The 27,181-nt window shown below is 35.3% G+C and overlaps 1 protein-coding gene across 4 annotated transcripts; it reads left to right on the top strand.

Moving 5' to 3' along the window:
• The first annotated feature begins 554 nt into the window (after positions 1–554).
• On the top strand, positions 555–27,181 carry LOC140753624 (beta-1,3-glucosyltransferase). 4 transcript variants are annotated; one of them, XM_073088384.1, is made up of 12 exons: positions 580–714; positions 8,362–8,519; positions 8,985–9,035; positions 20,064–20,173; positions 20,426–20,617; positions 20,806–20,954; positions 21,244–21,433; positions 21,865–22,000; positions 22,344–22,497; positions 22,863–22,972; positions 24,240–24,409; positions 26,002–27,181. In XM_073088384.1, exons 2-12 carry the CDS (start codon positions 8,507–8,509, stop codon positions 26,155–26,157), a joined length of 1,431 nt encoding a protein of 476 aa, XP_072944485.1. In that variant the 5' UTR covers positions 580–714; positions 8,362–8,506; the 3' UTR covers positions 26,158–27,181. The 4 variants fall into 4 exon arrangements, with proteins under 4 accessions (XP_072944484.1, XP_072944485.1, XP_072944486.1 ...); XM_073088385.1 differs by having other exon boundaries at positions 581–714; positions 8,398–8,519; XM_073088383.1 differs by lacking the exon at positions 8,362–8,519 and having other exon boundaries at positions 555–714.

Genomic DNA, 27,181 nt, shown 5'->3' on the forward strand with positions numbered 1-27,181 from the left:
TAGGTATTTTACCGGACTAGGTCGGACCTAGTCCAACTTTTAATATGTACCTAGTCCAAGACCAGATTGTACGCGTGTCGCGTACACGAACGATATAAAAGTAATGCTTAATGAGACTTTATGGGACTAGGTGGAACAGGTTCAGGGACTAGGTAGTCTTCCGGACTAGGTAGTTTACCGGACTAGGTAGTTTATCGGACTAGGTAGTTTACCGGACTAGGTAGTTTATCGGACTAGGTAGTTTATCGGACTAGGTAGTTTACCGGAGGTAGCTCGTCTCATCTTGTAGCTACTAGAGGCGGTACTTCCGCCCAAAGGGAAAATAATATTTACGTTTTAGTTGCGCCTCGCCAGTATGCGTTGTTTTTTTTTTTGGACGCCGCGCAGGGTCGTGAAACGTTTCCGTTTTTTTGGACGCCGCGTACTAAATAATAAGACTTTATGGGACTAGGTGGAACAGGTTTCTGGATCACGTATTTTTAAATACTAGGAACAGGCATACCTAGTCCCAAATTTACCTAGTACAACCCATCTCTAATTGTCAAAAGTTGATTTGATAGATACTGTCAAGTGTCATATTATGTTTATTGTTTAGTGTTTACATTGATTGTTGCGATTTGTTTACCTTGTTTTCTAACGAACTTTTAAAAAGAACCAACGTGTAGCTAAGTCGTTGTGTGCAAGAAGTTATAAAAATGCTAAATTCTGTAATACGTAAGTTAAGCATTACTTTTATATCGTTATAAGATAACTTAAACAATATACTTTATATCACGGCGTGCGTAAATGGACGTTTTACGCACGCTTCGCGTGCGCAAAACCCCCATTTCCGACCCCGTAATATAAAATTTTATACAACACGCGGACGAAAAATGTTTTTCTGACTCGTGTGATTGCAGTCCTCGCCTGCGGCTCGGCCTGCAAACTCACACTTGTCAGAAAAAAATTTTTCGTCCTCGTATTGTAATGTACTATTCAATACGTCAAAAAGTTTATGCCGGCTGTTTTGATTAGAGCTTCTCTGTATTTGAATTTTAAAAGTGATTCTAATCAGAATAATCTATTTACTATATAATTTAGGAATAAAAGAAGCTAGAACTGGTCACAATTATTATGTATTTTACTAAATACTTCTTTATCAAAAGAATTGAGGCCATTCAAACAATTATAAGCCTTCACGACCATCATGCCACCACCGGTCTGAGACGCAATATCCTGGTTTTGATCACCAGCCAGGCAGAATGTTTTTTTTTATTTTATATGTTGGAAACGGTCATGCAGTGGCCGGTGCAGTCCACGGGTATCTATAATCAACCCCATATAGGATTTGGGGTCCTAATTGACGACCGATGCTTTGTTACCCTAAGTAAGTAAAAACTAAGTTGGAACACATTATATTATAAGAGTCTCTCCCATACTACATGTTTCAAACTAGACAACTGCAATGCTTAATAAGTCAGAAATAGGTGTGGAGGAGTGCCTCTCGTATAAAACCATATTTTTATTACCACCTACTTAGACCAACCATATTTTGGTCTAGATGTTTATGTACTCATCGTTCATTTCTGGATGCATTGCATGGCACCATGGCACGCATGAAGTAAATTGATTTTAAATTTTAAATTTATGAGTGTAAAAAAATATATCATTAAATAAGAATATTTTAATTGTAATTCAAGTATAGATCTTCAGTATTTTATGTAATCCAACTAGACAAGTGACAAAACTTGGACAACCCGGACATCAGAACAAAGTTCATAATATGTGAAAATCTACCTCTCTCATGCAATACTTAATCTCTACTGGGGTAATTAGTCAAACCTAGCAAGAGCTAGGCATGGCTACTAAGATCTGAGTTTCACTTTTTAAACCTAGTCAGACCTCCAATAAATCAACATTCTCCTGTAGTAAAATGTCCAAATAGGTATGTACCTTGCAGATCTTATTAAATTGTGTTTTGCTCTGCTATAGAATTGTTTAATTTTTGCTAATTTGTGTTTACACGCATGCATGCATGCAGACAAGTGCAGAAAAATTTTAGCTCTTGAGGAGAGGAGGGTGTCAATACGTAAAACCCATCTCTGATTTTGACTTTTATAATCACAGTTGGTGACTTAGGATTTTATGCGAAAATTCCATGGAGCAGAAAAAACTTTTCTGTTCCTTGGAAAATTCAACAGCACAGCATTGGGCCCTTAAGGTTCATGCCATTGGCAAATAAAAATAGACAGAAAATAATACATTTTTATTTGTATAACAATACAATTAACAAATAATTATAAACATTATAACATGTCTCTGACTCTATTTTAACTAGAGATGCGCCAAATATTCGTTTGGTATTCGGTGTTCGGCGTATTCGGCATCTTTTTTGCTATTTGTTTCGGCCGAATTATTCGGTTTTGGTGCCGAATATATTCGGTTCGAGTAGGTATGTCTATTTTCGTGTATAGGTACATGACACGGTACATAACTAAAACACAAAACTTACTATGTAATATTTATGTTATATTATAAGTTAAAGAAATCCTATGACAAATTCAGTAACATAAAGCAATTAAACTTCAAATCAAAATTTATTTTGAAACCTCAAATGAACATATTTATTACTTACGAGCTGTGCCCCACGGATTCACCCGCATTAAAAGTGTAAATACTCTGAAGTTTTCATGGGATTTTAGTTTTTTGCGCTTATCCCTAATTCTTTTTCCAAAATTCATGTAGCCTATATTACTGCCTATAACATCAGCTAACTGATAGTGAAAGTCCCGTCAAAATCAGTACAGCCATTTTGAAGATTAGCCAGAACAAGACAATATCTAAATAATATTTTTTTCGTTATAAGTACCATAATTATATCCTTTTATTTTATATTTTCCTTTTATGTTATATGCGATTAGTAAAATGGTGTTATTTTGACATTAGAAACAGACACTTAAATTTTAATTTTTTGTATAGATTTTATAGTTAGTATAGTCAACAATTATTTTAAAACTTAAATCAACATTTTAAAGTTTTAATGCACACAGGTAACTGGCAAATTGACAATAATGGACACTATAAAAGAAATATTAGATCCTGTTTACGCGGAAAAACAATGAATTGGTAAACCGAATAATTTGGCCGAATATCCGGTTCGGTAAAAGTTAAACCGAATAATATTCGGTATTCGGTTATTCGGTGAAACCACTATTTGGCGCATCTCTAGTTTTAACATTCGCATTATTGTAACTTTCCACTGGTTACCAAGAGATGGCGCCACTTGTGGGTGTTTGCCTGTGTCGGCGTGTATGAATACGTGCCTATGTGTATGTATTTGAGCGGATGTATGTTAATGGGCGCGTGTGGGTTTATCTAAGTGGTCGCAAGGCTTTCATGAATTGCTTTTGTAATCAAAAATAGAAACTCGTGTCGATGAGTCTCGTGAATTTAACTTTAAAAATTCTACAACCGAAGAAAATTTAACTTTAAAAAAACTGCGTGGAATGCTCCAAAACCCAATTTAAATCGGTTACTTGATCGAGAGGTACTGTTGGTCAGAAATTTCCCGAAAAGTATTTTTAATTGCTTTTCATTCTTTGCTCTCCAAGCTCAATAACAGCAGGTTATTGATCGAGCTAGCCCGCAATCAACCAACGACCAGATATTTATTCTCACAACAAAGAAAATTAAAGCAATTTTATTATCTCACCGCTGACTGTACTCCCCTGCCTCCCCTTTATTAGTCGCATAAACGTAATATACACTTATTTCTACACAAAGGCTAAGATAATTGCTCTCGACAGAGACCGAAAACGCCAATCACAGAATGGGAATGCGAAATGCATGTAGACTATTAACAAGGAATATGCAATGTTCATTACTCCCCTGTTTCCTCTTTCAGTAGAATTTGCAATGATTTCACTTTTCTGTTATCTTTTACTCATTGAGTATGTACCTTTTAGAACAAAAAATAGATACCGATAGATAGATACAGCCGAACATAAAACCTCCTTTTCGGATTTGGTTAAAAAGATAAAGCTTAATACCGAATAATATATTGAAAGTGGTAGAACATTTTGTGGTTTATAACTGTAAACGCAGCTGTATTCTTATTTGTAGTGTCGTAAAGTAGCCTCATAGGTCCGAGGCGTACCAACTTAGGTAGGGTTCTCGTGTTATGCCTATGAGGTTGATTACAGGTGTCTACCATCAGGTGGAGTGCAAGCTCGTTTGTCTCAAGTTGTTGCAAGCTCATAGTCTGCACCAAACTGCTAGTCTGCTCTGAAGTTGTTGCGAGTAGGTGTAGTCATACAATTTGCTGTGGCGACGCGATTCATTTCCATATTCAGAGCGGACTAGCAGTTTTACGTAAACTATACATGAATAACCATTGTATCACACACATGTATAAATCCAAATATGCAGATACATTTGATACAAAGCAGATTCTCGGATGAGTCATTAAGTTTTTGTAAGTTATTAAATACTTGTTTCATGACATCGCGGGTCCTTAAGTGTAGCAAATGTAATAAATCTGACAAGGGAAATTGTTTCATGAAATTGAGGTAACACACTGGTATACATTTCTCCTGGTAAAAAGCCACTGCCGTCCAAGGACCCCAAGAAGATCAAATTAACACTTGGGATTAACTGAAGTCGTTGAAAGATGTGTCTGTCTTATCACATTAACCAACCAATCACGAACCAATTCAACCTTATGAACCAAAATCAACCTTATTTAACTAGATAAACATGGTTACCTAGCAAACATTACTATTAAGAAATCATTATTATTAGATAGGAAATCATTATTTTATAGGTAAATTTTAGTATTAACTATTAAATGTTACTATTTAATTAGGTAACTTGGAGCGCATTGGTCCACTTAGGTCGGTCGACCTCTTCGTAGAGTTGGTTACGTCTGTCAATTTGAATATGACGGCAGGCGAACTTATATTAAGGTGGGCGGACACTAGGTTCGATAATTTAATTACATTTAGAAAAATAAATTACTCTTCAAATGACATGTATAATATTGCACTCCAAATGAATCATTAATGTACTTAGGTTGTCTTTGCAACAATTAATTAATTACGAATGCTAAGTTAATGTAATTATTAACTACCTACGTTAATAAATTACAACGATTACTAAAATACCTTTACACGTAGCGTAAGCGAATTTTCTCCGCTTCTTTTTCAGTCCTTCAAGTCGCATTGGGTCACTTCGAAAATAATTTGGTATCGTGCTTAAACGTTTAACTTGTATCGGTGCTACGAGCTCTGCTGCAGTCTGTAGGTGTCTGCTTTAGATGGACATAAAAATACACAATTCGTATGCACAAATCGATGACTTGTATTATGCTCATAGATTCCTCAGAAGTAACCTTAGTTTTTGTCTCGTTAAAAATATTGTTCACAGCGAAGCCTCTATGAAGTAAGTATAGTTATCATGCGTGGTTACAAACTACAACCCTAGAAGCAATGTTGCCCAAAAACGGGTGACACTACCGTTTGAGTCGACAGCCTTAACACCAAGTAGTCTAAAGGCAATACTTATTAATTAAAATACCAACAATGTCTCCATGTCAATCGACCTTTAAAACAACGTAGAGTTCGAAACCAGCTGCCATCTCGCCTTACCTCGTAAAACATTTCGTTTTTGAAGCGGACTAAGTTTGTTTTACACTCAGCCGTGCATCTTGAATATTTACACTCGTAATTTTTGCGAGGAGCGCTCCGCAGAAAATTTCAGTCGCTAGAAACTCGAGGAATTTTAATAGTGATCAGAAACAGAAATAAAGGAGTATTCTATCAGCCAATTTGCGTAAACGTTTACATTTTCGCTCCCGTGTTTGAATGGGTCCAATTGTTAATGCTAAATTGTGCTCTATTTTCGAGTTGAAGTAGCTGGAATTGTTATTCGAGTACTCAATGAGGGAAGACAATTTGGAGCCGCAATAACTCAAGTGCATTAACGCTTCGACGAGTAATTGGTTAATGCCCGACGAAACGCGCGGTTCTGCGACTGCGTGTTCATCCGGATTTTTCGATATGTAACCTGTGTACGTATGTAACAAAGATTTTTTATGCCTATATCTCTGTCCAAATTAGCCCTTTTCAAGATTAACTTGAAAAAAGACAAGAAATTAAAAACGCCTTATTTTATTAAAACGCAAAATTATATTGGACCAATATGGTTCATTTATAGGTAGCAAAATTTACAATTTGTTTTATTTGTATCGAGGGCAAATATTCGTCGCGGATAAAAATGACTTGCTTGCAGTTTTTTATTAAAATTTCGTTAAATATTTATGTCTAGCAAACAAAGTACATAGTCAGTGTTAATACTAAGAGCTCCCGGCAAGCGAATGAGCCAATTAGCGAGATTGATTTTGTATTGTAAAGGCAACATTGTGTTGTTGGTACCAGCGCGGTCGATAATCGATTGCTCGTGCGAAAAGTGCTTCGACAGTTTTTTTTAATAATTTGTATATTTTTGAAGGTGGTAGAACCCCCCTGTGGTTCGACTCTAGTAACACCACCGCCACACATATTTCTGCTTAATACCAGCACTGATAAGCGGTGCTGTGTACCGTTTTGAAGGGTGTACGATATACTTTTCCAAGACATTTCAGCTAAGTCCTTAGCGGTGCATCTGTTGCTGATCTCAGCTGTTAATCTAAGTAATCTTATTTGGGGTCGATTACAGATCTCCATGGGCGACAATACCACTTACCATAAGATGGACTGCATGTTCGGTTGCTATTTCTTTATATAAAAATATGACATTAAATTTATATAACCTAAGGCAATATTTCGTATCTTACCAAGAATAGTCTTGGACGTTCGCAATAAGTGGTTCCAATGAGCAAGGACCAATTAACGTGATTGATTTTGTATCGAAAAGGCAAAGATGGTGCTTGAGATGCCGGCATAATATTGGTTGGGAATTATTATTTGTTTTGTTTATATTTGTATAGGATACGGAAAAGTGGTGTAATAAATGATGTTATAAAATCTATCAGACAAAGAACTGAATCGTTGAATGGCAATATTGTTTGATTTATTTAGACCACAAAGGAATCAAGTAGAATATTAATCTTAAATCAGGTTATAAGTAATGTCTTGTCAATTTTACATAGTGGTTTTCAACTCATTATCCATAGCTGGGTCTCCTCTCAAGATGAGACGGACTAGGCTACCTAGCTCTGTCCCTGTAGTTCCGGGACCAGAATGAGGCTACGGTATCCTCTGCCTGTCGTAAGAGGCGACTAAAAGGGGGCTTTGGGGTTGCGGGCGGCAAGAGTGGGAGCTCTAACCGCCCGGCTAGCGACCCCGGGAAGAACGATGGTATGTGTGACCTCATAATCTGGGCGGAGCCCGACGGGGCAACGCGCTAAGAGAACAACAAAAAACCAAAAAAAGGCTAGCTCACAGCGCTGGCCAAGTACGAATTGGTAGATCTCGCTACCTTAAAACTTTTTCTGAAGTTTTTGCAGGCGTTTAGGTTTTTAGTTTTTTTACCATTAAAGCAATAATTATTTTTAACAGTAACAAATCAGTGAAAGTTTTCTAACAATGAATACGTTGTTCCTATTAAAATATTTTAATATTTCACTATGTTTAAACTTTTCGGTGGAGCTCTGCATTCATAATCTAATAGCACTGCACGCCCGCAATCGGCTCAAATGAAATTCCACACACACTAAATTTGATCTCAACAAATTGTTTATCAAAGTGTCGGGTTTGTATAAAACTTGTACTCTATGGCATGCCAATAAGGTTTATGTTGAATGGCTTGTCTATAAAAGCTGTTATCGGTAAAGAACTAGGATTCCCAAACTGAGCATCTGCATCCCCTGGACTTCGTACCCTGGGACTTGGATCTTAGGAGATTCGTAGGACAACACGAGTAGTTTACCTGCACGCGATTTTAAAATTTCGCAGGGATTTGCGAAGTGATACTCAGAAAGTCTAATTGATTATATTAAATATATTATTTTGTATTTAAAGTATCTAATGAACAAAGATATTGAATATACATATTATAAATTTTGAGTTTTTCTATGAATACGAAAGTAATATTAATAATAATAATAATAATAATATGCTTTATTGTACCCATAAAAGAAATATACACGAGGAAAATTATAATTTTAAAAATACAATAGGCGACCTTATCGCTAATCAGCGATCTCTTCCAGGCAACCTACAGGGTGCGGAGTTAAAGTAACAAGAAATAGAATAAGAATTAATTATGAAAGAATTATTAATGTTTGACAAAGCTTTAAAAGGACATTCTTTAAGTGGGATATAGCTCTAATCAAGCTATACAAATGTTAAAATAGGACGTTGCAAAAAATTTTGTACTACATAGGGTGTCGTAGCAAAAGTTTGGGAACCTCTCATACAGGCAAAGTTGCTGAGGTAACGGAGGCAAGTACCGGAGTATCGGGGTACGTTCAGTGACGATACTGGCACCGGGGGAGGTGTACGCGTCCCGTTGCGAAGTTCCCGCCAATATGTACGCGAGAGGTAAAGCGTATATCTTGTTTTTTTTTTATTTCTTTTTTTGATTTTTTATATTCAACCAGCACCAGTTTACAGCACTTTTGTCCTCCGTAACATTTCATTATTAACCTTTTTGAAGTTTTTATTGCATTTGTATACTTTACTTTGATTGGATGGCAAAATATCTAGAATAATTCCATTGCGCATTATAAATGATTGTAAATTGCTAACGTACGAGTATAATATAACTTTTTGACGTTAAATGCGTGGATTGTTGTTTTTGCGGAAATGTGATAAGACTTGCGTATTAAAAATGGTTAATCCGTATACAGAGTAATTGTTTATCAAATTAGTTGGAAATGTTAGTAATTATAAAATGAACATGGTGACATTTGCTAAAACATTCCATTCCTGTACATATTATTTTTTTTTTTTACTATTATCTTAAAAAAAAATATTTCCCTCATTTATTTTTCTTTTTTGTTACAGTTGCAACTGTGGCCTTATTACTTATTTGCGCTCAAAGTGCAATAAGTTTTGGTGAGTAATATTAAAACTTATTTTTATATACATTCTGTGTTTTAAAAATCTTTTTTTTACTAACAATTTTTATAAACGATTTTATAATCATGAGTAGAAATTTTAATTTTGTTAAAATAACAATGTTAAAATAATAATATTTCTGAAACATGAAAACAATAGAAGTTTTATAATAGAACTGCAGTCATAATGACACAAAGAGTTGCTTTCAATTTTTTTATTTTTGAAATATTTATTATGTTTTAGGAAAATGCCAGTACTAAAATAAACGTACATACTCTTAGGTATATACTTGACTTTAAATACATCTACATCCATTGCCTGCATAAGTATTTTTTTTTAATAAGTTATAATGTACCTACAATAAAAATGTATTTTAACTTCACGTGCATTAGGTTAGGAAAAAAATTGTGTTTATTAATAATAAAATAATATAGTAAAAGTATAATATTATGTCTTCAAACTTAATTTTATCAATTTATACAACTAATTTATTTCAGAAAATAATTTTTAATATTACACAAATTAACAAGATGAATTCGAAATAAATTAAATTGAATCGTTTTTGAAGACTTTTTCTATTTGAGTACTCAGTAATATTAATTACCTACTCATGGTAATATTTTTGAAAGAAGTCATTTTAGCAATCTTTACAAAACTTATGTGCTAAATAGGAAACGTAAAATGTCGAAAGCTGTTTCTATAATTATCAGTTGAAACGATAATATAATAAGCATATAGGCATCCTCTAAAGCCTTTTAACGAATAACTTCCGCAGTGAAGACCACAGCCTCCACCGAGGCAATCGCGTAAGTGGTGGACAAAGGGAATGTATCCTATTTGAGATGAACTTCCATTTATTTCATAGGGAATATACCAATGTTCATATAGTAATGGAAAATATTTTGCTTTTGTATCTTTGCTATTTAAGGGCTGCTCAGTGATGAGTTTGGGCCATACTGAAGGTCCGCGTTGATTTCACAGCGCTTTTAATTTTACATTCTACGACAAAAAAATCACTTGTCTTAACGATGAAAAGAAAAATCATAAAGAAACTTACGTTTCTGGAAATCCTCTATGCCATCGAAGACATTACTTGTAAAAGAAACAAGTCTCAAAACTTCATTCTTCTACAGTAGAAAATTGTAAGAATGTGTAGTAGTGCTGGTCAGTGCTGTAAGAATATTTATAAATAATCTATATTATGACTCCTAAACACTGATAGGAACAGTTAGAAGGACTACTGGGATACACTCATTTGAAACGATGATGTTTGCTATTATTTTTACAGCACTTTAGAGCATATTATCACTGGAAGGCTTAAAAGTCTAACACGCAAAGGAGCTTCTTTACGTGTTAGACTTTGGCCTTTTCAGTGACGATATCATCTTATCATCTTACGCGTTTGGTGAAAATAAATCAAACTATTTAAATCCTCCAAATTATGATTTAAATCAAGTATAACATTCCTCATATTTGCCTTTCGCAATCAATTTAACGCGACGTGTTAAAGGCTATTCAAATATACGAGCAGATATTAGAGATGGAATCTTAAATTTTTCAAGCGAGTGCCCGCGCTGTTTGATTCAAATTCGCCGTCGCTCCGCAAATCTCGTTTTGATGAAGCGTTTAACGTTTCCTTTTGATTCATTGGCCAATAAGGCGCTGAGGCAGGATGGATTTTAAATTTTATTTTGTTTATGTTGATATTTTTTTCTATTGATATCTTGCTTTTTACGTATTTTTGAACCATTTTGCTTAGTGTAAATGTTGAATTTCAAATACTTTCAAGTATAGAAACTCCATTATACCTAATATCCATATTAATAATTGGAATACCCATCAAAATTACAACTGATTCGAAATGATGATTTCTTTTTTATGATTTTTCCTATTTCCAAAATGAAAATTGACTTACATTTTTGTTTTGGAAGTTTACTTTATTAAACTTTTAGAATTTTGTCAAATATCATGGTTTGCTTTAACTTGTTAAAATATGATATTCCAAAATTTACGTAAATACGTTGCGTTATCTATTGGTTCGTTGGATTTCCGAGATTTCTGAGAAGACTTCTCTTCTGCGGGATGAGATTTGAAGCCTGATGCCTCAAAGCTTTGAAATTCTATTCAGAATTTCCAGAGTTTATTAGAAATATCCTTTGAGATATCTGGTAATATTAATCTGTTAAACGTTATTTGCAGATGGAATTTATTATCTGATTTATTAATTTGAAGTGCGATGCTAATCTTGTGTTTTAGATGAAAAGCCGTTTTTATTTTAATTTATTGATTTCAAAAAACATAACATTTCATGTTTTCCACGACGCGCCATCGCCATAGTTATTTGGGCCTTATATCACCAACTGATTTGTAGAATACTCTATGGTTGAGACATTTATACCAAGCGAACTTAATCCTCAAAGGGTAGGAACGCATCTGTGACTGACTTCAAGAAGGACTTTTTATCCTATATCGGCCTTATGATAGATTATGGTCAAATAATCAGCAGTAGCTCTATAAGTACTATTAAAATGCTCGAATTCTGCTTAAGTTTCATAAAAAGAGAGTCTAATTAAAATATTATATTCATTATAAACGTTGTTCCTTTAAAAAATCTACTAAATGAATTTTATTTCTAGTAGTTTACACATTCTGGGCCATTCACGGTCTGAAATATAAATTCGTTACATATTTAATATTGAAATCGGTGTGGAGGCAATAAAATATGGATGTTTTCATTGTTGCTAATTATGAACCACTGTTCCATTTTATTTATAGCATCCGGAGTCCTGACAATTTATTAAATTCTTTAATTATGGAGTGATTAAGCGAATGTTTTTGATAGGAATATATTTATCAACGTTTGTGAATTAAATTGATGGTATTGGCTTTTAAACACAAAGCATGAATCAAATTCAGTCCTATAATGTTTGCATGGTAATCGGACAACAGCTTTGTAACAGCAGGTATACGTATATGTATTATGCTTTTGTCTTGGAACATTCTTTCAAATAAATATTTGATTACTATTACTTGTCAATCTTGTCATTTATTTAATTACTACTTTAAGAGTAAGGCAATTCAGAAAAGTATTTAATCAACGAAAAGCTGTGGTTTGGTCTAAAAGTTCAGAGGTCTATTGTTTGTTGCTCTCAATATTTTTGCGGTAGAAAGTAGGAGGCAACTAATTATTTGAATAGGGCTTCTTAAATTTAGGCTCCAATTCGCAATTAGGAAACCATTGTCATCAAGACTGGCACGGAACAATAATGAAAAGCTTCCAGGGTTTTAGTCATTTCCAAGATCATCACTGAAGTAATTAGTTGTAAACTTACTATTTGTCGTGTAGTTTACATATTTTTGTATTCGGAGCAACTCGTGGTCCATCACGACATTAAAGCCAGAAAATATCCTTATTATATATATTATAGCATATAGGTTACAGTTGAAAATTGCGGTTTTCTTCAAAGCCACTTGATTTAAAACGTTATGCTGATGTTACTTCTGCCAGTACTAGCATACTTAGGGCTTAAGCAGAAAATAGTTTTTGCGACTTATAACGTTTCACTGCTTATCTAATGGACTGACTTTTTAAAACAATACTAGCCGACTTATTAGAGACATGGAGTTATTTAAAAATACTTAACTTACTTACTTCCTAACAAAGTAATCTTCAGAGCTACTTTCCTACAATTCCTTAAGTTGTTCCCTCACCTACACGTCAGTTCCTACACAACTTTGAGAGGACTTAACTCAATATTCTTAGGCAGCTTCCTAAGTACACACTCTGTAAGTTATGCTAGATACGTTTCCGAGGAGCTTAAAAGTTGTAAGTTCTGGTCTCTTTCATAAAGAATGACTCGCCGAGGTTGTGGATGGTTCTCGAGTTTTTGACGACAACGGCGAAAGAATTTAAAATTCTGGACACAAAATTAGCTAGAACAATTTTTGCTAGTCCATTAATAATGAGGGAGAGACTCCAGTATATTCCATATGGAAAACTAGTGGCGGATGTATTTTGTACCAAAGGTTTAATATTTACGTCATGTTAAAATTCTACTCAGTAATTTTCATATTTCAGCGTCGGACGTCCCTCCAAACTGCCTATTATCAGTCCAGTCCAAATTTAAGTTAAACTGTATCCAATTTTCAATTTTGATAACAGGACAACCCTTGCGTGAATATTTTACGTCAGCCATGGATCGTAGGGTTACGAAAATTATATAGTTCATACCGCACGTAACAGTTTCAACATGGTAATAGATGGGAAACCCTGTTATTTGGGCGTCGTTCGTAGTTTGTGTTTATTTAGTCATACGATGTGTGTATTTTGGATGTAATTTCCAATTGTTACAATGTTCCAGTTTCATGCCCAAAAGTCAATCACGGAATATACCTAGAATAGAATATACCAGTTGTGAAATTAAATGTAGTTATTTTATATATGCTTTTATACTACCGGATCAGAACCGGGTTTTAGTCGAGAAGGTCGAAGAGACAAAGCAGGCTTGTTTTCATATTAATTAACTGTTTTCAAAATTATCTGAGTAGTTTTGGATATACATACCTACTGTAAAATATTATAGGTAAAATGAAATGTGATCAGTTTTGTTAGCACATTTGTGACTATCTATAAATTGATTAAATAATCTGTTGATGTTTCGAACGACTATTATGATCTTAAAAAAACAAAATCTGTATCTATAGATTAAGTTCCAGATATAAGACGTAAGTAATGTGTGAGATGTAACAAAATTATAACACTATCGCCTTTATAAAGTGCTAAGTAGAGTCAGCAACTTAAACTTAAATCTGATAAAAGGATGCCTCCCGAACTTGGAATCTCGATCGCATTTGAATTTTAGTTTGTAACAAAAGCTATCAAACTACGTGAAGTACAAGGGAGGTTCTTAGAAAACTCTTCTTAGAACGGTCTTACATTTTGAAGCGCTATGATGATATCCTGTAATTGTTTGCTTTTGATTCAAAGACGACTTCTTCCATATCTAAGTTTCCTTTCCTGTTTCGTACTTGCTTATTCGACCTCTAAAATATACAGAATGGTCAAATTGATTTCATATTGATTGATAGTGCTTTGGAATGTAAATTCTGGAATAAACTTCTGTTCTATATTAGAACTTTAACTTTATTCAAATCTGTGGAGACCAGCTGATCCACCGTTTGAAAGAAAACAACAAAACTTTTTTCTCTTGCCGGCCTATTTATGTAACAAACATTGATGTTGACATTTCTAATAATCAGACGGACAGTATATCAGTGTATCAAAACTTGAAAACTTAGATACCGTTACTCTCGGAACCCACGTCAGAAAGTCGTATGAAAAGTTGCGACAGGTTAAAATCGTTGAGAGCCTTATAAATTTTGGGAATCGAGTGCATTCCCCAGGGCTCCTGAGTTCGTGCAATCTGACCCAGAATTATTGATGGCAGCTCCGCTAACGGAACTAACACCTAATATGGTTCAATCGAGTAGGAATGTTTTATCACTTCTACTATTTGCTCTTCGTGAGGTGTGCTTTTCATCCCGAATTCGATTATGTCTGAATGCACTGTCAATTTATTTCATTCAACAGAATTGATGGAAACAACAGGCAAACAGACTGTGGAATTACTGTTAGTGACAACAATAGGTGTGCGATTCGATGTTAATAACGTGGTAAATGTTTTTTGCACCACAGATTTTTATTTGTATAAATAATAAGATTTTATGTTATTGAAGTTGCATACGGCTATCTGGCGTTTTGTGGTGATTTTCGCCCATACGAGTATACTACATAAATTATTTATCAACCCAAAAAGGATAGGAGGTCCTGACGGTCACAGATAGTCGACGGTCACAGACTTGATGTCGGTCACAGATGCGTTACTACCCCTAAAATATCTCTCCTTGTCTTTTAGTAAATTAATTATTGCCTCTTCAATATGCTAATTTTATTATACCCTTTTGCAATGTCCACGCGTACAATTACTCTTCATTAGTAAATTGTTACATAATTAGGACATTTAAGCTTTATAGATTTCCTGTTTTAGGCACGATCCCAGGGGATTTTCGTGAAATCCGTGCCATGTGACACCGAATTATTGATGCGAGAGCTTCCGAAACAAGTACTGTACTCTGCTGGTGAAATGCACGCCATATTGGTTGGTCACGTTTTAGGTGTTACTAAATTTCATCTAAATTTCACATGAAATCGTATGTCAAATGTATTTGGAATAATGTGTCTACGTGAAATGTTAGTTTTGCATTCATACAATAAATTCGTGTATGTGTTTGTGGTAAGAAAAAGCTCGTTTATCTTTGAATACAACAGTAACATTTTTCGCAATTATTTCATTGTAGAAATATATACTCTCCTCCCATTCGTATTCATTAACAAGCTGCTATTGCATAATGATGAAATTTTAGACATTATTTCATACATGGCAGAAAAAAAAAATCGATCTTCAATATATTTACATTATTCAAATCTACAATTATATCAAATTGTGACAATAGATTAAAAAAAAAATTGAACATTGTTTAGACATTAGTTAATTATACTGTTTTTTTATTTCTAATAACCTACAATGCCTATAAAAATGCTCTTTATTTTTTTAGTTTCTATAAAATTCATGGCATACAACTTTGAATCCATTGATGCCAGTTTCCGACCACAAGCACGCCGTACCCTTTAGCCGACGCGAATGTTTAATATCCATTCGCTCTTGCCATTCGATTTGAAAAACGTTTTTGTCAGTTTGAATTTTTAACTCGAATTTGGTTATGTATGAAAGCTCTCGATTCGCGCGTTCAGTCATCTGGCAGGTGAAATCTATGATCGACATCAAAGCAAACATTTTAAATTAGATTTTTCGTTTTTTTATGAATGTTGTGTTGGATATGTAATGTTTTTAAGTGTTAAGTTAAATAGACAGATGAGGTGAGATGACAAGCCTGCTGATGAAAAGTTAGATGGTCTAATACAAGTGTAAAAGTTGTTAAGTTTTATCGAAGTATCATTTTTCGTCTAATTATGTATTTAAACATATGCATAGTACTCTTCGGTGAAACAATCATTACAATCCTGAAATATTGAGTTATGTGATGAAATATTGCATGTCTGTGTTTAGATGTGTGTTAGAAATAATAGTCATCTGATACTGGTGGGGCGAGTATTTTTATAAATCGGTACTATACTTCAATATTCATTATTTAAGAAAATTATAAGAAATTAATTTAAAAATATCCCGTAACGTCTGTTTTTATTTGACTTCTTGCGATGATTACTGAAATATTCAGTAAATATAAATCGTAAATCATAAATTCACTCAACCCAACTTAAAAATAAAATCGTAAGTACGAATCGTCAGCGACGCGGTATTCCCAGTAGGTTTTGATGGATTCCCGTCGATTCCGAGCGACGTTTCGAATTATTAATGTTCGATACTATTTGCACCTTCGACACTGGAGTGAAAAGTTTCAGCTCGGTTCGTGAGCTCTCAAATTCATTCCGTTTCCATTGCTAGTTTCAGTCGCTCATCGGATAAATATTCAATCAATACGGGTCTTCTGGGACTCAAGTGTGCGAGATGCAGAAGTTTCTTTTAAAATTGGTGTCATTTTATTAATGCTCCATTTAATACGTTTAGTCAAATAGCGTTGCGGGTGAATAATTGTGATATGAAATTTGTAAAGCTAGTTTTGTCATGGCGGTGAGTGAAATGAATATAATGTGTGGAGAAAACAAGGCTCCACGAGAAGTATTAAATTTTTCAGAAAATATGAAAAGTGTCAACTCTGGTCTGGCGTACGGAATATAAAGTTCAATCTATTATAACTTAAAATGGTAAAGAATTTTAGAAACGTTGTTATTTCTCAATTTGCTGTTTTTTATAATATATATTTTTTTATAATAGAGGAGTAGGAGAAGACCATGCAGTCCACCTGATGGTAAGTGGCTGCTAACGCTTATGGATGTAAGGCTTAAGGGTATATCCTTAATAAAATTAGAATCTTGATGGACAACATCGTAAGGAAATCTGCACACCTGAGAAATTTTAGAAAAAAAAGTTTTCAAAGGTATGTGAACCTACCTACCAATTCGCACATGGCCAACGCAATGGACTTTGGCCTAATCCTTGACGAGAGAAAACCCGTGTCCAACAATGGAACAGTAATGGGATGATGATGATTCAAACTACAGACTTACAGTACTTTAATGAAGTTATTGATAGAAAACGACAAGGCAATATGAATAATATATGGAAATTTGATTAAATAATCGTGCGGGATGATTCATCAGAGGAATGCCACTTTGAATAGTCCTAACATGTTGTTATCTATGTACGAGTAATGAGTATGTGTGTAATATTAGCATAGCAGTATTAGATAACTCAATTATGTCAATAACTCAATTCCCAATATGCTAAGAACATGTTGGTAAATTAGCACGTCACCGTAATATCGTTAATTAATCGATGTTCAATCTTCATTATAATTGGTAAACCTAATTGTAAAATGTGTGTAATCTAGTACATTAATTTAATAAATTATAATTACATTTCTATTATATTTGTTTTAAAGGTCTTCGAAAAAAATGATTGCAACTTATTCACTGGGTGTGTTTGGAGAGCAAAAAATAAATGTTTTAAAGCGTACATAATTGATTGTAATTCTTTATGATGCTGGTAAAGAATATGTCCATTTCATTCAAAATTTAAAGAAAACTTAGATGATCAACTAAAAAGTAGACACATTTTTATCGTGTTAAAAAACAAAGTTTACTGTTAGTCTGCAGTGCATAATTCAGTAGATACTACATGAAGGCAAAGTTACGTCGCTACTAAGCTCAATATTCGATCTACCCGCGGCCTATCTCCAAAGGCAAAGAATCTCAGGAATGGAATCTGAAATCCGCGAAGCTGACGCTCTAAAGTTTCTCCACATGAATAATGCAGGCGATCTCAGTAGCGACACATTAAAACCTCATTGGGGTGCTTTATGGCACCCTGCGGCGTAGATAAAGGGAGAAGAATCATCGATTTTGATTTTATGGTCCTTACGCTGCCTTAAGGTGCGAAATGATTATTCTAAAATGAGTAAAGATTTATAAGAGAGGATTTGTGTCGATTGAATTGCTTGAGGTTACTGAAAGATTCATCAAAATAGACAATCTATTACCGTTTTAGAAAAATAAAAACGTATTAATAAAGTTTTTTCAGGCCTATCGGATTAGGGTTTTCTTTATATTTAAATTATTAATCCTACATCTATGAATACTTATATCAGTTTTAAAGCAAGGTTGTAAACAAAACTGCATTTCATACACTTCATTTAGAATTTTTGCAATATCAGTAAAGTATCTCCATTAACATTTTGAAACTTAAGAAGACGACGTAAGCAAGTGTCAATATATTTAATTAAGTAGAACAGGACTATCCGATCGGCCAGTATCTGCTCTTCCATAAATCTTCTACTGAGAACATTCAGATTGCTGCGATGCTCAAGTTATTAGCTACTGAATTATTTATCACCTTTACGATACCTCGTGTAATTATTATATCATCTTGTCAAACTGTTCAGCCATCGCCACCTTGCTCAAGTGTTATCTGATGGATGCATCAAATTTTATTTGAGTGTACTAGGCCTTTTAGAAAACCTATTTCTCAAGTAATTTTCATGGAGCAGGACTAGATGTCCTACCACCACCACCACGTCCGTGGTGGTGGTGGTAGCTCTAACCAGTAAGGTTTCTACTATCCTTTTTATTATCAATGGCATTATTTATTTTATCAACTCTGTTCATTGATCATTTAAATCAGGGGGTACAATGGGTACGCTTGCTAAAGACATTCAATTGTATAGATGTTGTAAAGTATTTCATGCTTGTGTTTTAATTACTATGTAGATTTTACTTTATTTATAATAGGAATATGTCAATAATAATCCAGACTACAAGTCTACTCCTACATGAAAGTGATTAGCTGCAATGCAACTTCACGTCACGTTTAGCACAACAAGCATAACATTCGTTGCAAGATACTATCGCCCCTAAGATAAGTTCTGATGTGCCAAAACTCCGTGCTGTGGTTCCCGCGGTTCCCCGAACGCCAAAATAGGTATCCTCTTATTAATCGACATGATGCCTGCATGAAACCTGACTGTTCGTTTGATTGATGATCCCTCGGCGTGTGGTCGGGTGGTGTGAAGCTATTTGTCATAATTTGATGATAATGTCGTTACGGTATCGATCGATCGGCTTATCTGCATTTGCGATGTATTAACGGGTAATCATGTAATATAATGTATCGCGTGGAAAGCTTTTTAGGTCAAAATGAACGCTGGGTTCATTACGCTGTGAGTAAGGTTTTGCGGATACGAAATTTTATCACGTCTTCGCTAATGTTCCTACGGAAGTCGAATCAAGATTGATGGTCTTATAATTAATCGATTGATGTATGTGTGCGTGTATATTACAATGATTATTGATTTCTGATGTTCACATGTTGTTTAAAAGAGTTTCATAATGATGGTCTAACAGTTTTATTTTTAGTAATTCTTTCTGTATTCGCTGTAAATTGTTTTATGTCTGTTATATTAAAATTATTAATTAATATAAGATGTGTGTCATATGTGATGTGTGTCAAGAAAATTAAGAAATTTCGCAATATTGATTTATTATCAAAATATAATTTTGCAAATTAAATTCAAAATGTTTTTGTCTGTTGTCTTCGATATCCCAGACATATAATGATGATAAGACACCCATAAGAGAACGTATAAATAATTCAAAAGGCAATAATCTTGCGACGCGCCGGTGCAATCTGAAACTTTTCAGCAGAAAATTTATGGTTAAGCCAGACGTATAAATACAACGTTAGTTTAAACTGTAGATTAAATCTGCATTTATCGGTAATTATATTATGACAGATTTCACATATAAGCATAATAAAAAAATACTTTTAAGGTGAAAATTATATCAATGAATGATATGAAAATTTAGCTTATATTTATGTTATCTTGTTTCAGATTCAAGAAATGTAGTGTTTGTTATAGTAAGTCAAACTGAACCATATCACGCCAGTGTCGCATCTCGTCTGAAACATGATATAAAGAATCAGGTTATGAATCTGGAAAAGGTAACAGCTTTTTGTACTTAATGAAATAAAGTAATATTAAAAATATATCAAAAATGTATTTAAGAAAACGTTCCCGAATATGATTGTTATAAAATTCTATTATAAAACTACAAATCGTCATATTCTTTGTAGAATTTTTGGGTCAACCTTTATAGAATGCAGTACATATGTAGTTAAGAAGTTATTAAAGATTTATATTATAGTAATATTGCTATTAAAGATCAGATCACACATTGTGATTTAACTTTTTAGCGGCAACCAACAGTTCACATAACACATGAGGACTTCCGGATCCCTGGAGCGTGGACGATCACTCCTCTCCTCAGGCCCTTGGTGACGAAGTACAAGGGCAGTGATGTGCGATGGGTCCTGTTTGTGGAGCCTCACACTGCTGTCAGGTGTGAGAAACTGTTCGAAGCATTGGCTACAGCAGATAATCAGGAAGTGAGGTTTAGCTGACATTTTTGAAACATTTTCACAAAAAGAACTTGCATGTTTCGAAAGCTCGTTATATGTAATATTTTTTCTAGTCTTAAACACGTATCATTGCTTGAAATAATTTTATGTTTTACATTTTATTTTTTAGTGTCAAATCCATTTTTAATATCAAAATAATATTTTGACGATCGCAGGATGTCATGTGGCTAGGATATCCTTTAAGTGACGAAGAACCAACCATCATCCACCATTTTACGTACTTTGAGGAATTGGAAGAGGATGGTGGCTTCATTTATCCAAATTTCGCGAGTGGATTCGCTATGAAAATGAAACTTATGAATCGGTAAGGTTTCCATTCATACTCGTCCTTTTGATACTTGATTCCACGTTTTGGGACAATAGTTTGTTAATTACCATACATATTATTTAACTAATGTGAAATAATTTGATTTCTGTACCACATTACATTACGGAAATAATGTAGGTATCAAGTGTAAATCGTGTATCTTTATTTCTAATACTTCTTAAATTACAACAACAACCACGTTCTGCGGAAGAGGACTATCTGACAATGTAACGATTAATCTAAGGATAAGTTGGCTTATACTTGATAGCATTAATGTCTTCCAAAGACTTCTTCATCAAATCGAAAGCGGAGACCGCAAGCTGGAAGCGGATTTCTCAATAGACCCTGCCTTCGAACTGGCACAACTCATCTATGGCAACGAGGAGAACCCTGGACCTCTGCTCACCCCGGATTTGAGCTTCTGCATAGTCTCCGGAGACAACTGTGCGACGTATCCAAGGCAGTTTGATATATGTGTGAGTATTGCTGCGAATGTGCGAGTATGATCTTGAAATTGACTCATTGCGCTTCTGATATATTAACAAATTCTATATTACAGATTAATTCTGCTTTAGCAGTAGAACAGTAAAGGGAACATAATGTATATAACATGTGGGGCATGTATGACAGTTTCTTATGTTCTCAAAAGTCTATGTTTGTCAAAAGTCTGCCAAGCTGCAATTTGCATGATGGGCAGTTTGAAAAATTAAGGGGTGATAATAAATTGAGTTTTTCTTATCAACATGAAGAAGAAGATATTAAATCCATTTTGGATATTAAAACCTCTGGAGATTCAAGATACCTAGAATTTTTAGAAGAACCAATTTATATTTGAATAATTGTGTTTAATGGTCACATATTTATTTGCTTGTGTATACATAAAATAACATACCCTGACTATTGGCAGGGCAGTCCAATACCCGAGGAGTCGATATACTTCGCGGTCAAGACCTGGAGCGGCTTCCACTCAACCAGGGCGAAGGTGGTCAAGAAAACTTGGGGCAGATACGTCACCAATCTCCAGTTTTACAGCGATCAAGCTGGTAAATAGTCTGCTTAAATTTACGTACTGGTTCTTTTTAGATAACACAGATGGACTCTCTGCATCTGGGGTAGCCTCGGAATATATCCACTACGCTTCCTCCATCAATTGGTCGAGGCACTGGAGGTTTATGACCAACTAGTGTCGGATCTTCTCAAATATAGACTTCGACCATAAAAGACCTCCGAGAAGCTTCAACGAATGCACGAAGGTTTTGAAATAACGGACACCAATCCAACTGTAACCGCACCCGTCAATGCTTAACTTGTAGATCATTTATGATTACGAAAAGCGTATGTGCGATTGTGCATGTGTATCTATTTTTATTTTTACATTTGTTTTAGAGCCATCACTGCCAGCCATCGCCACCGGTGTCCCGAACACGAAAACGGGTCATTGTGCCAAAACTATAGCGATTTTGAAGAAGTCAGTGAGAGCAGTGAAGAACATGCCCCATATCAAGTGGATATTTTTGGCTGATGATGATACTATTTTGGGGTGAGTCTCATTGAGCTGCTGAAAATAATAATTATCGAAAATGTTTTATTCTCATCCAAAAAACAAATAAAGAATCGAACATTTTTAATTTCATTAGAAATTTTGACGCAAAGATATCAGATAATTTCAGTAAATCAGAGATTCCTTTGATTCTTACTCAAGACTGAAGACCGAAATTGTTGATTTAATATAGTGTTTAAATACTAGTTTTAGTACTTAGTGATTATCTTATAAGATTGTTAATTGTATTATACTGAAATATATAAAATTAATTAATAATACGTAATTGTGACTAACATAATAGTCTTATGAATTGTCTCATTTTATTTTCTGTATGTTTGTTGCATTATATCATCCATTCCCAGTGTCCAAAGGTTGTGTGAACTGTTGAGCTGTTACCGCGGCGGCAATGACGTCACCGTCCTCGGCGAGAGGTACGGGTATGGGTACGGGAAGAAAGAAACCTTTGCCAAGGGTAAGCTATTTTTAAATTAAAGATACAATATGGATACAAGATGAATGTAGAAATGCACAGACCAAGTTTAGAAATCTTAATTCATTAGATGTCTTAGGCCGGGATCCATTGGATCCGGAAGCCTGGCGGAACGCGTCTCGTTGCAAATAGTTTGGTATTTCTAAAGAATTACATATACGATCGAAAACCCTTCGAACTCAAGTAAAAACGTATTATTATGTATTATTTAGTTTATTTATAAAATTTACCACTACCTTTGATGTAAGCTGTAGCGGACGGAGCCGCGTCTATCATTAGTTAATTATACACCTATATAGTTACAAATATATATTAAGTAGACAAATATATATGATACTATGTATGTAGATTTTTTGTGATGACAGATAAAAAATAATTCTAACATTATTTATTAAACCTTTGGACCGTCTGACGAGATGAGACACGATTTTATCGAGAAATCTCAAAGAGGTCCCGATACTGCCTCCAGACCAACCCTTTGACCATATCTGTTTGATTCGCAAAGACTAGGACACCCTTTGATCGTGGATTACTTGCTTTGTTATATCTAGCTGTCGTGGTTTTCAAGTTTGTAATGCATACATTTTTTATTGAAGTGAAAATTCTTTAGGCGTGTCATGAGGGCAAAAAAGTATATACGGATGGTTAAACAAGAGCGTTACTTTACGATAACAATATCTTATTATTGGTTTATAGACATGATGCGTATATGGCACGATCGTATTATTAATTTTGTCATAAATTTGGTTACTGAAATTTTATTAATTATATTGTTATTTGATATTTTCTATGAGTGGCAGAGGCCTCTTACCATCAGGTGGACTGCGTGCTTGTTTTTTATTTCAATTTAATCAGTATATCTAAAAAAATCTGTAGGATGTAATTTATGTGAGGGGTCATCCCCTCCTCTGTCCTTTTCATAGTCAGTTACATTTTGTGAAACTTTCTCCTTATATCAGAGCAACCGTTTCGAAATTATTCTTTCTATAGAAAATAGAAATTTAAGAATTTAGGAATCTTCCCCATCCTTTGTCACACAATATTACACTTTGTCGACCCCCTCCCTTCTCCTTGACGTGTGACGTAATTTATTGATAACATCATTAGTAGCCAGCAGTTAGTCTGCTAAGACCACCACTAGACCGGAGGATTAGGTCTCAGCTATGCTTGCATGTTTAATATGACCGTTATAAATATTCGGGATAGCCAGTGTTTTGCGCACCAAATACCTACTCATAATACCCCGTAGGATACGACTACATAACTGGCGGCGGGGGCACGGTGCTGAGCGTGGGAGCGGCGCGTGCGCTGTCGGCGTGCGCGTGCGGCGCCGCGGCCGCGCCCGACGACATGACGCTCGGCGCCTGCGCCACGCACCGCCTCAACCTCACCGCCACGCACTCGCCGCTCTTCCACCAGGTACGTGGCTCGGCACGGTCACAGGCCGCGCCCGACGACATGACGCTCGGCGCCTGCGCCACGCACCGCCTCAACCTCACCGCCACGCACTCGCCGCTCTTCCACCAGGTACGTGGCTCGGCACGGTCACAGGCCGCGCCCGACGACATGACGCTCGGCGCCTGCGCCACGCACCGCCTCAACCTCACCGCCACGCACTCGCCGCTCTTCCACCAGGTACGTGGCTCGGCACGGTCACAGGCCGCGCCCGACGACATGACGCTCGGCGCCTGCGCCACGCACCGCCTCAACCTCACCGCCACGCACTCGCCGCTCTTCCACCAGGTACGTGGCTCGGCACGGTCACAGGCCGCGCCCGACGACATGACGCTCGGCGCCTGCGCCACGCACCGCCTCAACCTCACCGCCACGCACTCGCCGCTCTTCCACCAGGTAATGTGGCAGGTTGTTTGCTATACTTGGTGAGCTTTACGCTGTGAACTTGGCGTAGTTCAGTAACTTTTGAAACAGACCTGACTTCATTAGTCTTCTTTTATGCATTCAGAAATATATTGCCTTTTTTAATGTTATTTCACGGGTAAGATGACTGATCTTAACCTAACCACACTTTTGAACTAGAACCCGGCAACAGTCAATACTGCTGTTTTGATGCAGAAAAAGGTGTGGGGTTGGTAGTTCCATTGCCGTCGTTACAGAGTCAAACAATAAATTCTACTAACTATAAACAGTAGGTAAACGCTGCCACCCATTGTTTATCGTAAAAATAATATAAAGCAGAATTTAATCCTTGTTTATGAATATTACTTAAAAAGAGTGTAAGAAATAAAACAATTAAACATACAAACATAATTGCATTATTTTCCTGAGTCCGATGCTTAATTATAAAGTTCCGCGTTAGGCATGAAGACTAATTTAACACTGTATAGCTAAGGAGCTAAGCATTTAACCTCTAAACATTTTATCTTCATTCAAAGTTAATTAAACCTATTTTTTACGTTAGCTTAACTGATTTTATCACAATGAGATACGGTTATTTTTTGTCGCGTTTTGTGCATTACTAATTAATATAAACAAATTAATTTAAATTACACGCTGAATTAATTCTTAACGTTTAATTTGTGTCGTAATTTTTCATCGCCCAATTAATTTGGGGCGGGCATAGTACAATGCTTCTACGCGGGCCGTTTAAGACGAAAAAAAGAGTTCCGTATTTTATACACGCCCGAACCTTAAAAAATAAATCTAGTCGTTTATATGCCTGTGTCCAAAGACACGTCTGAAGTGGGTGTCAAGTCCGTAGAAAGTTATTTGCTTAAGATTGGTACAAATTATGCAAATCATTTTTTTTAAATTACACCTTAGTACTTACCCTATGAAAAATAGTCACGATGGTCGTCATAAAAATATGCCTCTTATTTGAACAACCTCATGTCATAACATTAGGGAATACCTTAAAAAAGTTCATCTGAAATTATTTATTCCCCCTTGTCAAAAAAGCCACTTGTCACTAAACTTGTAAAACTTGTAAAAAAGTCACTAACCCCCTAGCCTATTGGCAGTCCTTACTCGAGTGACGTCACAATACATTCCAGGCGAGACCGCAGGACTACGCGCGGGAGGTACTGGCCCGTGACCGGCCCGTCTCCTTCCACCGGCACTCCTCGCCGGAGCCCGTCAAGGTGTACGCCACCTGGTTCCAGCACGACGACCTCGCGTTACGACGACGACGAGCGAAGGACGAACTGTGAATGACGTGACGACACAGAGAGTAACATCGAATGACGTGACGAGACAGAGAGTAACTGCATGACGATGCAATCACATGACGAAAATAATATATGTATGAATTATGTAGAATTAAAATATGTTCACAAATGACAACGTAAACAACTGTACATTGTAATATCATATCTGTTAATTATAATAATCATAATTGTATATCGATACATATCGATAAATATCAGTAAACTAACGTCCCAATAGTATTATCGCTATAGTAGCATTATTAATTTCAGGTTAAACTAAACTTAAACTTCAATGTCTAAATGTATAAAACCAATAAATAAAGCTCAATTAGTAGAATAATGCAATATATCTTTTTTCCCGCACCTCTCGTCGGAGTCTGTTATGGTGCACTTCACATGGTTCCAGATCGACGGATTTCACGTGTCGACAACGAGCGAATGACGAATTGTGAATGATTTGACGAGACAGAGACGAACTGTGAATTACATGACGAGAATTATAATGAATGTAAAATTATGTATTTAAGAATATTTTATGTTCATAATCGTAAAACGCTATATATGTTTCATGTAGTTCGTTCTACCGTGACGTATCTTATAATTTGTCTGTTTATCAAAATGTTTTGTTAAAATAAATTTACGCTTTGTAGAATAATTATGTACTTTTTTCTGCCTCATAATAGCTTAATATTTAATATTTCTGTATATGTTGAGCCACCGTGAGTTAATGTGTATAATTGTTATTAATTATATTTTAAAAGTGTATATATGTTAGTACCTTGTTGAATTAATATTTAATTTAATTAAAAATTATTAAGATGTGTTGACAAAAATTGATGTAACATACATTAATGTAATACATAATAGGTATTCTTCTAGTATTACTTTTATACAAATACGAGTTATATAGTACAGACTCAGTTTTTGGCCCTAAGGGAGCAAATCGGGGCGAGAGTGGGGACTAGTCTAGAATTTCTAATAGGTAGTTAAACCACGTAAACAAAGACAGGTCGGGTTCCAGGAAGGG

Source organism: Epargyreus clarus, unplaced genomic scaffold, assembly GCF_041222505.1.
Source record: "Epargyreus clarus isolate Ecla_fem2 unplaced genomic scaffold, WU_Ecla_fem_2.2 ptg000026l, whole genome shotgun sequence".
Lineage (NCBI taxonomy): Eukaryota > Metazoa > Arthropoda > Insecta > Lepidoptera > Hesperiidae > Epargyreus > Epargyreus clarus.